This window comes from Macrobrachium nipponense, chromosome 45 (genome assembly GCF_015104395.2).
Source record: "Macrobrachium nipponense isolate FS-2020 chromosome 45, ASM1510439v2, whole genome shotgun sequence".
NCBI lineage: Eukaryota > Metazoa > Arthropoda > Malacostraca > Decapoda > Palaemonidae > Macrobrachium > Macrobrachium nipponense.
Genome location: NC_061105.1, coordinates 18,312,121 through 18,323,887, shown reverse-complemented (window position 1 = coordinate 18,323,887; position 11,767 = coordinate 18,312,121). Strand labels below are relative to the sequence as shown.

Sequence of the window (11,767 nt, the reverse complement as noted above, 5' to 3'; positions counted from 1 at the left end):
CCCCTGCTTGACCTGGACCAGAGGAATGCCTTTCCGTACATCAGTATTCTGATAATACCAGTTTTTGATTAACAAATCCTGTTCTAGATAAAATACCTCTTTCAGCATTATCCCCAATATGAACATTGGCCAATTATTGCGAAGTATCGCTGAGCCAGAAAAGCGAGTAATAAGAAAAATAGAAAAGATAATATATAAGATTAATTCACTGTATTCTACCATTTTATTCAATAGAACAACAACAACAACAGCAATATAATAATAATAATATAATAATAATAATAATAATAATAATAATAATAATAATAATAATAATAATAATAATAATGGACTGAAGATGAACCCAAATGGCAAGGGTACGAAAGCTTTGTAAAGTCTTTTTAAATTATAACCGAACTATTAATTTTTTTATTATTGTGGACCCCTTAAAACAAAACATAATAATAATAATAATAATAATAATAATAATAATAATAATAATAATAATAATAATAATAATAATAATAATAATAATAATAATAATAATAATAATGGAAATGAAAGGCTTAAGAACAATTAATTTTTTTATTTTCATGGAAAACTGTAACAAATAATTTAATTCACGATTTCTTGAAGGAACAACTATTTCTCTGCGAAGGGTATTCCAGGTCCTTATCCAGCATAGGTGGACCTTGTGCAGCAGTAATAGTTGTTCTGGTAAGAGCTACGGCACCAGTATTTGCACCCACCGAATCCTTGGCCTGGATGGGATTGCTGGAATGGGAATCCTGGAACGAGGTCTGGGAAGTGGGCTGGGTTGAAGGAGGATCCTCCAAGACCTAAAGCTCCACCTCCAAGGCCACCACCTAAAGCTCCACCTCCAAGGCCACCACTATGTCCACCAAGGTGCCCTCCTCCAACACCAACACCTCCAAGATGTCCACCTCCAACACCTCCGAATCCTCCAACACCTCCAAGGCCTCCAACACCTCCGAGTCCTCCAACACCTCCAAGTCCTCCAACACCTCCAAGTCCTCCAACGCCTCCTACTCCAGCGCCCCCATAAGGCCTTCCTGGTAGAGCCGTTGCTAAGGCAATAATGGCCAATGCCACGAGAAGAGTTGATTGTCCAATCATTCTGGAAAACAGGAAAAAAAAAATTTTTAAGTTCATAGTACATCTTTGATGCTAAAGATTTGTTCAACTGACATTTCATGGCTGAGTCCTTGTCCTTGTTAGACATATAAGTCTAAAATTTCTACTTTGAAAGACTACAATAATCAAGTATATCAACTTAAAGCAAGTTAGTATTAATTTATTATAAAAAAAAACTAAGTAAAGGTACAAATCTTAATCAAGTTTGAAAACTTTAAGACTTTTGAAAGTGTTTTGTTTATCTCACCTGCTGTAAGTCCTAAGCACCAGATGAGGAGGAGGCGTCTGTAGGTCTGATGTCCAGAGAGCAGGCGGCTCCGCTTTATATACAAACGTTGGTCTCTCGTTAGCGTCTGAGTAGCTGGCGGCCGGTTTTCCCCCAAGATACCATTCTTCCAGGAAAATTAATTTAACCTTTGCCAAGTGACAAAGGATTAAAGGATGATGACTCTCAAATCTTTACTTCATTTCTTCTGTGTATAATATATATGTAGCCCATAATCAAAGAATGTAATATAGAGTAAAAAAATAAGTATTAACGAGAGAAAAAATGGCTAACTAGAAACTCGGGAGCTTTCTCCTTCTTCTTGAACCGCGCGTTACGACACTAGGGAACTCCATTTCAGGATTTCCCTGAAATAAAAAGTTTGCGGAGGTTTTTTGCGTAATATTTTTTTTCAGGCATTATAGGAAAACTATGATGGTATTTAGAGCCACTCAAGATTCTTGAATAGTTATGTTATTTTGATTTTTTTGCGCATTCACTAGTATCTTGGAGGAGAACGTACTGCATCGAAAGTATAATAGTGTTTATGTACCTATTTCTATATATATATATATATATATATATATATATACATATATATATATATATATATATATATGCATGTATGTATGTATAAATATATACAGGTAGGTGTATTTTGATTAAAAAATTGTCTCAAACACAATCAATTATCAATTGATATTTTCACAATTTCCCTTTATACGTGTTTAAATGATAACACTAATATTTGTAATAAGTGAAATGAAATCCATTTAACCTTCTATAAATCCAGGCTTCTTATTCACCAGTATTTTTTGGCTTAGTCAGTGACTGCTTACGACAGAGCTTTCTTTGTTTAAAGATTTACTATTCTGAACTGTGAAGGGAAAGTCAGGTGAACGATTTAGATTAATATCTACATATGGGACTAAGCAGTCAGCGAACTGCTTCTCTAGACACAGCTTCCTCTGTTATTCTCTCTGTTCATTGAATAGAACGCTACATGTCCTTGCGTTAATGGTCGCCGTTCTTTGGTATATTGTCCTTTGATAGTTTCAGTGTTTCAGATTTTGTAACTTTCGAGGCACAAAGGCTCAACTTCTGAAATAAGGTTCCTGTGAAAGCTACTTGGCCCACTATGGAGGATGTCAGTCCACAGTAAGAGTTGCCATATTTCAGATCTTCAGTTGAGAGTCTCTGTACAATATATACTGGAAGTTGTCAATACTGATTCCTTGATAAATCATTCTTGTTTGAAGGTTTATGCCAATTTTCATGGATTATATGTGTTCTATGGATTTACAGTTCTTCCAGCTATCATAGTGGTGCCCATTCAGTTCTACCATGTCTTTCCGTAGGGGGATAATGTACTTTACGTGGTACACTGTATGCATTACTAAAGCTTGTTTACAGCTTTTGTTGTCTCTGGCTCCTAAACATTTTTGCATATACACGGAATGTTGTTTCATATGTAAATGCGTCAGGAATGTTTCCACAACAACTCATCTGTTAAGTGAGTGGGTTTATTTATAACATTCATCCTGCGAAAGATAAAAGGGTATTCAGAAAATATAGATGAGAATGCCTAATTCTAAAACGTCCATATTTACAAAACTCCTACTTCAGAAATGTCTATGTTTACTTGAAGTCTGTTTCAGTACCCTGCTTCATATTTTGATTGGCAGTTGTGAAAAAAAGGCTGTCAATCCTTAGTTTCGAACTTATTGTGAAGTAATATTTCTCAGACTTTTGTGTAACAGTTGCATCAATCAGAAGATTACAGACTTTTTTGTAGTCATATATCTTATATTCCTTGCTCTTCTGCCTTCCTTTCTTCACCTGTTTTTCGATTTACCAGTTTTCTCAACTCTTCATCATCCATAACATTCACTCCTCAATATCTATACAAATAAATCACTTCCGTTTGTCTTACCAAGGCAAAAGAATATTAACTTCTTCGTCCAGATATCAGTGCAACTGCTTTCCTTAGCATTGATCATAATAAAGTACTAAACGATCAAAATGATATTGGAACTAGTTTCAGATGATCTGTTATCATCTGGAAGATAGAAAATCTAAAAAAGAAAAAGTTCCTTTCATATAGTTTCCTTTTGAGATAATATGAAGAATGTTGTACAAATAGATTTGAAATATTTTGTAGACACTAGGCTACACACAAAAGGCTTAAAACATTTGATATATTGCCAGTCATGCAACCAAGATCCGATCTTGTCATCTGTGGAGAACACATCTTACAGAACGCTTTGAAGTTTTTGGAAGATATGTAATTTGTAAGTACCAGTTTTCGTAATATGGAATTCTGAGGTTGCTCACTGTTTCAAATTACGTGTTTTTTGTTTAGTGATTAATTTTACTGTACCAAAGACAGTTGTAAAGTTATCTGCTAAGGCCAGTTATCATTTATATACGTCTTGGGGTTTTAATAAGTATTTTGCAGCATGTGGATCTTTGTCAGAGTTGCTGCAGCCATATTGTTCAGCCTAGCTAATGGAATTTACATTTAATTAACATTGTATAAAAGTCATCTTGTCAGTTTACAAATACTTTCTTGAATGTTAAATAGGCCATTGGTTCTTTCTTCAGCATTCAGAAAGAACTTTGTAGATTTCTGGGTTATTAAAAACCCATCATCTTAGCACAATATCTATTAAAAAACAAAGCGTCCATCAAAACTGAAGTAAATTATATATATAATATATATTGTTTCAAATACTTATCGTTTGTATTTTTCATATAGCTTCCATTTTGTATCCATTTAACCTTCACTTTTACTAAGATAATATATATTCTTTTCATATGAGGTTTAGAACGATCATTATTAAAAGACAAACATAAAGAATTAAAACACGTTTATTATGATATTATTTGCACATTAAAATTATAAATGCCCAAAAGAATGGTTTAGAAATGGTATGACATTAGATGGAAATTGCTTGATGCTGATTCTTAAGAGATGAAAGAAAGTCGGTTGCAGGAATCCCTTTAAAGGCCTTATCCAGCATAGGTGGACCTTGTGCAGCAGTAATAGTTGTTCTGGTAAGAGCTACGGCACCAGTATTTGCACCCACCGAATCCTTGGCCTGGATGGGATTGCTGGAATGGGAATCCTGGAACGAGGTCTGGGAAGTGGGCTGGGTTGAAGGAGGATCCTCCGAGACCTAAAGCTCCACCTCCAAGGCCACCACCTAAAGCTCCACCTCCAAGGCCACCACTATGTCCACCAAGGTGCCCTCCTCCAACACCAACACCTCCAAGATGTCCACCTCCAACACCTCCGAATCCTCCAACACCTCCAAGGCCTCCAACACCTCCGAGTCCTCCAACACCTCCAAGTCCTCCAACACCTCCAAGTCCTCCAACACCTCCAACGCCTCCTACTCCAGCGCCCCCATAAGGCCTTCCTGGTAGAGCCGTTGCTAAGGCAATAATGGCCAATGCCACGAGAAGAGTTGATTGTCCAATCATTCTGGAAAACAGGAAAAAAATTTTTTTAACTTCATAGTACATCTCTGATGCTAAAGATTTGTTCAACTCTGACATTTCATGGCTGAGTCCTTGTCATTGTTAGACATATAAGTCTAAAATTTCTACTTTGAAAGACTACAATAATCAAGTATATCAACTTAAAGCAAGTTAGTATTAATTTATTATGAAAAAAAAAAACTAAGTAAAGGTACAAATCTTACTCAAGTTTGAAAACTTTAAGACTTTTGAAAGTGTTTTGTTTATCTCACCTGCTGGAAGTCCTAAGTACCAGATGAGGCTGAGGCGTCTGTAGGTCTGATGTCCAGAGAGCAGACGACTCCGCTTTATATACAAACGTTGTCTCTCGTTAACGTCTGAGGTGTTGGCGGCCGGTTTTCCCCCAAGATGCCATTCTTCCAGGAAAATTAATTTAACCTTCGCCAAGTGACAAAGGATTAAAGGATGATGACTCTCAAATCTTTACTTCATTTCTTCTGTGTATGATATATATGTAGCCCATAATCAAAGAATGTAATATAGAGTGAAAAAATAAGTATTAACGAGAGAAAAAATGGCTAACCAGAAACTCGGGAGCTTTCTCCTTCTTCTTGAGCCGCGCGTTACGACACGAGGGAACTCCATTTCAGGATTTCCCTGAAATAAAGAGTTTGCGGAGGTTTTTTGCGTAATAGTTTTTGTCAGGCATTATAGGAAAACTATGATGGTATTTTGAGCCACTCAAGATTCTTGAATAGTTATGTTATTTTGATTTTTTTGCGCATTCCCTAGTATCTTGGAGGAGAACGTACATTAAAACTGCATCGAAAGTATAATAGTGTGTTTATGTACCTATTTCTATATATATATATATATATATAATATACATATATTAATTACTATATACATTTATTATATATGTAGATGTTATAATATATATATATATCCATATGTATAATAAATATATACAGGTAGGTGTATTTTGATTTTAAAAAATTGTCTCAAACACAATCAATTATCATTGATATTTTAACAATTTCCCTTTATACGTGTTTAAATGATAACACTAATATTTGTAATAAGTGAAATGAAATCCATTTAACCCTTTATAAACCCAGGCTTCTTATTCACCAGTATTTCCTGGCTTGGTCAGTGACTGCTTACGACAGAGCTTTCTTTGTTTAAAGATTTACTATTCTGAACTGTGAAGGGAAAGTCAGGTGAACGATTTAGATTAATATCTACATATGGGACTAAGCAGTCAGCGAACTGCTTGTCTAGACACAACTTCCTCTGTTATTCTCTCTGTTCATTGAATAGAACGCTACATGTCCTTGCGTTAATGGTCGCCGTTCTTTGGTATATTGTCCTTTGATAGTTTCACAGTGTCAGATTTTGTAGCTTTCGAGGCACATAGGCTCAACTTTTGAAATAAGGTTCCTGTGAAAGCTACTTGGCCCACTATGGAGGATGTCAGTCCACAGTAAGAGTTGCCATATTTCAGGTCTTCAGTTGAGAGTCTCTGTACAATACTGGAAGTTGTCAATACTGTTTCCGTGTTAAATCATCCTTGTTTGAAGGTTTATACCAATTTTCATGGATTATGTGGGTTTTCTGGATTTACAACTCTTCCAGCTATCATAGTGGCACCTATTCAGTTCTACCATGGCTCTCCGTAGAGGTGCACAGTATGTATTACTAAAGTTTGTTTACAGAGTCCTTACGGCACCTGGCTGCACCCACTTCATAGCATTATGCTTTACCTCCATTCTTTCTATCAAGCTCCGTTTCATTTTCTAAAGCTTTGATTGTCTGAAATTGGCCTCTCGCTTGGCTTTATAGCCAAATATCCATAAATCAGCTGAAATCATCGTCATTGATGACATCCTACTTAGAGCAGTTGAGGATGCTAATACCAACTTGATCATGGCTGACACAATAATCTCATAGGCGACACATGAAAGTCATAGACGACACAAAACAGCCATCCTGACTTTGATGGTTTTAATAACTTTGCTCCTTCATTGTTGAGCTAGGATCAGTTTTAACAAATCTAGACCTTCATCTGCTCGTAAGGTTATCATTGATATACCCTAACTTGTTAGATCTAAATTAGCATCCCCAGCACTTAACATTATCAATCCCCACATATCCGTATGGAGTACAATCTAATTCAGTATATCAGCTGGAGTTCATTCTAAATTCTTATACAAGACTTTTGCCCTCTGAACAAGATAAGATATTTTTTTCAGTTCAGTGTTTAAGTTATTAATCCTTACGTTATGACACCGTGCTTCAAGATAACTGATATTCTTAGGGAGTAATCACATCATTCAAATTGACATAGTCTACCTTATCATAATATGGCTATCCAAAGGAATAGCCAGAAAGTATGAGAGATTGCCAGCTCGAATTTTTCAGACATTTTTTACCACACAAAAAAGAATGTGTCAAAATTCTTACAATTGTATCCAGACCCAGAATTTCGTATATTTTTGCTCCTTCTTTATTCTTCTTCTTTTTTTCTCCTTTCCCCTTTTTAGAATATTTTTTACATATTTTCTAGGTAATCTTGCCTTGCAAGTCGATAACCTTTCGCCTTATTCCATAACAATGACTATGTGGAATTTCAATGCCTCTCCTTATTAAGACACAAAAGCGTTCATGCCTTTGCCTTTAACATTAAACGTTTTCCATATTTATACATTTAAAACCTCAAGGTAGACAGAAATAGCAACAACCTTACAGGTTGCTTTTGAAGGTTAGAGCCCGTGCTAACAGAGAGCCGGCTCAATCTAACCACTACATAGAAATGGCTTTGAGAAACTGCAGCCTTTTCAAAAGCAAGGAAATTTATATTTCGTTGCAAAGAAATCATTCTCCCATGCTTTGAATGCAATTGAATTTGGATCACTAGCAAGTTTCATTTCATCGTAATGAATGTCAAGTATTTGATTTTCAATTCAGAATTAAATGTATTTCATGTTTCTTTATCATTTTATCATTGTAATAGTTTTTGTAAACAGACTGAATGAAGTACCACTACTGGGAAAATATTTAGGTAATATTATGAAAACGAAAAATATAAAAATAATAATTTTATTTTATTTCCATTGGAAAAAGTAACAGATAATTCATTTCAAGATTATTCATCTTTGATAATTTAGGTCATTTATAGCTGATTTTATGTCTAGGTTTATCACATTTGCTGCCATTCCAGGTCCTTATCCAGCATAGGTGGACCTTGTGCAGCAGTAATAGTTGTTCTGGTAAGAGCTACGGCACCAGTATTTGCAGCCACCGAATCCCTGTCCTGGATGGGACTGGTGGAATGGGAATCCTGGAACGAGGTCTGGGAAGTGGGCTGGGTTGAATGAGGATCCTCCAACGCCCAAAGCTCCACCTCCAAGGCTACCACCCAAAGCTCCACCTCCAAGGCCACCACTAAGTCCATGAAGGTGCCCTCCTCCAACACCAACACCTCCAAGATGTCCACCTCCAACACCTCCGAATCCTCCAACACCTCCAAGGCCTCCAACACCTCCGAGACCTCCAACACCTCCAAGTCCTCCAACACCGCCAAGTCCACCAACACCTCCAAGTCCTCCAACACCTCCTACTCCAGCGCCTCCATAAGGCCTTCCTGGCAGAGCCGTTGCAAAGGCACAAATGGCCAATGCCACGAGAAGAGTTGATTGTCCAATCATTCTGGAAAACAAGAAGTATTTTAACGTTTTTTTTGAGCACTTGTGGGTTTTGTGGGTTTTGTGGTTTTTTAAGAATTGTCTTTTTGTTATTTTCGAAGCGTTTAAGTTCATAAATTACTATTACGTACTAAAGAAGTTTTTTTTACAAAGTTGAAGTTATGCTTTAAAGTGAAATTACCTTCTGAATACTGCTTTTACATACCAATCATGATTATGTATATGCATTTATACATGGAGTGCTTATATCTAATGCTTTTTATCAAAGTAAGACATATTCTGTTCAAAAACGTAGAGTGAATGGAAATGCAAAATTAACAACTGGGTTTTCATTGTACTGCTTTGAAAAGATTTTAATTATCTTCAGACCCCAAAATCCCTTACCACAATATACCACGACAATCAAGTCAAGACCAATTCCAAATCTTATATTTTAATATTCTTTCTCTTACCTGCTGAATGCGCTAACCAAGCAACAGAGGGCGTTTACTAGATGTTGGTAAGACTGACGAGAGAACGCAGGAGGAGTCTCCTTATATACAAACGTTGCTCTCACGATAAACGTCTGAGGTAACTGACTGGGCGAGTTTTCGTTGTTGTCATTCTTCCAAGAAAAATGACATTTGACAGTTAACCGGGGATCAAAGACTCATTATCTCCAAGTCTTTTTTCCAATATCCTTCGGTTGAAAGATCCCGATACGTTGAAGAAAAGGCAATTTATTTCTGGGGTTAAAAAAAAATGGCCTAATTATTACATGTTAAAAATGCCTAACTGGAAACTCTCGTTTTCTTCGCCTTCCAAGACCCACGAGTGTTGCAGATCGAGGGAATTCCAGTTCCAGGATTTTTTTTCCTATAGTTTCCATAGACTGGAAGTCGTTATGGGAATTTTTTTTTCTTTTTTTTGCGACGGGTTGAGAGCTTATTTTATTATTATTATCTTACTGAAATGATTTTGGTTGGAAATACCTGTTTCTTGGGAGAGGTGCAAGAACGCATATCCGTTTATGATGATAGTAATATATATATATATATATATATATATATATATATATATATATATATATATCTATATATATAGATATATATATATATGTATATATATATATCTATATATATAGATATATATATATATATATATATATATATATATATATATATAGATATATATATATATATATATATATATATATATATATATATATATATATATATATATATATAGATATATGTGTATATATATATATATATATAGATATATGTGTATTATATATATATATATATATATATATCTATATATATATATATATATATATATATATATATATATATAGATAGTGTATGTATGCCTGTGTGCGTGTGCGTTTGTATGTATAAATATATGATCCTTTTCCCATAACAGCGGGTGGCCACAAAAACAAAAAACAAAAACAAAAAAACACGTCACTAACAAGTTCATCCTTCATTTGCTGCAACAATGATGAACATAATGTTCAGAAAGCCTACACTTAACCAGCTAATTCACAAACTTACACAGAAAGCTCATCAGCATCTTGTCAACACTCCCATCTCTTTACGAATCACCTATCAACCTTCTACCACAATCCATACTGACAATCATTTCACCATCTGCTACTTGTCCTAGGTTTGCCCTTATCACGTTACTCATGGTAAATTTTCTTTAAACTTTCTTCCACTGCACACATTCATAGTCTTTTACTAGGCCCTGTAGATTATCCACAATCACAAACTAATACTATATCATTGGGAAGCATAAGCGAATTCATACAGAATGTCCATAAAGTCCCAGTACCATTACAATAGATAAATACTTGTAATGTTACTGGGACTTTATGGACGCCCTGTATTTATATTCCTTTCAAAACTCCATTTTGTTATGACGATTTTGCGCCTATATCTCCTTTCCCTCCCCTTACTTCTTACCCAAATTCATTCACAGACTTATTCAACAGTCCACAGATTATTAAACAGCCATTGTTCTATGAGATACCCAATCTTTAAAACTCACTGTTAAAATAAACCAGTCGTTTCTTCCACTTGTCTGAATTCTAATACGAGCAATGAAAACATTGATTCTGCTAACCTGCATATGAAGCTCAGAGTGAGAAAGGAAAATATTTATTTAACATTTTGCTGTGATTTACAAGGAATTCCGCAGGAAATTGGGCCTAAAGTTGCGATATCTAAAAGGAAATGTTACATTGTTTGGCAGGTATATTTCCATAAAACACACTCACACGCACATAAAAATATTTACCTATCTATCCATCATTTAAATATATGTATACACACACACACACATATATGTATATATATATATTATATATATATATATATATATATGTATGATGTATGTATGTATATATACATATGAATATATATTTCATACACCATCTTTCCTTCACTTTCTTCAAGCCAATGCACAAATGGCTGCCACATTTCATTGGCAAATCCTCAAAATATCTCCTGAACTTTATCAGTCTTCAGGAGGAATAAACAAAACTGCTATGCAATACCATCTATGATCGTCTTCAGGGCTAATCTAGCTTCCCATTGATACTATCATGTAAACATATATAAATATATATACACATATATACAATATATATATTATATAAATAAATATATATATAGATATATATATACATATATAATATAAAAAAACTCCGTATATTTATTTCCATAAATATATTTTATCTGGATAAACAAGGATATTACTGTGGATCCTTCTATTGATATATATATATATATATATTATATATATATATATATATATATATATATATATATATAATATATATATACAGCGTTCCGAGGTATGGCGGTTACTAGTAACTCGAAAATAGAAGACTTGTAGGAGGAAGTATATCTCAGGTGGTCCTTAAAATGCATTTATTACAACGTTTCAAAACACAAAGGTTTCATTTTCAAGCTGTAAAGACATAAAACAATAAAATAATATTAAAAGCGTTAAATTACAAATAAAAGACATAATACATTATAAACGATAAGATAAAAAAAAAATAAAATAAAAACTAGTTAGCAGAACCAACCATCAAGAGAGAAAGGGAGGACAGAAGTCAGAAGGAACAAACCAGAAATGACCGGCAACAGCTCACGTTAGGTAAAGAGTTGTCGAGGAAGACTGCGTGTTCAAT

At 34.6% G+C, this 11,767-nt stretch overlaps 2 protein-coding genes across 2 annotated transcripts; both read right to left on the bottom strand.

Moving 5' to 3' along the window:
* Positions 1–550: 550 nt before the first annotated feature.
* Positions 551–1,444, bottom strand: LOC135214417 (acanthoscurrin-1-like). Its single transcript, XM_064248694.1, has 2 exons — positions 1,382–1,444; positions 551–1,117 (listed from the first exon to the last, which is right to left on the bottom strand). The coding sequence occupies exon 2, from the start codon at positions 1,114–1,116 to the stop codon at positions 652–654; it is 465 nt and encodes a 154-aa protein (XP_064104764.1). The 5' UTR covers position 1,117; positions 1,382–1,444; the 3' UTR covers positions 551–651.
* Positions 1,445–4,252: 2,808 nt separating this feature from the next.
* On the bottom strand, positions 4,253–9,113 carry LOC135214415 (acanthoscurrin-2-like). The gene is made up of 3 exons (XM_064248693.1): positions 9,039–9,113; positions 8,286–8,590; positions 4,253–4,782 (listed from the first exon to the last, which is right to left on the bottom strand). The coding sequence occupies exons 2-3, from the start codon at positions 8,587–8,589 to the stop codon at positions 4,412–4,414; spliced, it is 675 nt and encodes a 224-aa protein (XP_064104763.1). The 5' UTR covers position 8,590; positions 9,039–9,113; the 3' UTR covers positions 4,253–4,411.
* Between the last annotated feature and the right edge of the window lie 2,654 nt (positions 9,114–11,767).

What these genes read in the sequence shown, in the direction of transcription:
- LOC135214417 (XM_064248694.1), bottom strand. Translation starts at nt 1,116, where the DNA reads ATGATTGGACAATCAACTCTTCTCGTGGCATTGGCCATTATTGCCTTA.
- LOC135214415 (XM_064248693.1), bottom strand. Translation starts at nt 8,589, where the DNA reads ATGATTGGACAATCAACTCTTCTCGTGGCATTGGCCATTTGTGCCTTT. An exon ending in TTTGGGTGGTAGCCTTGGAG is followed by an intron (nt 4,783 to 8,285) that starts GTGGAGCTTTGG and finishes GAGGCGTTGGAG; the next exon opens with GTGTTGGAGGACTTGGAGGT.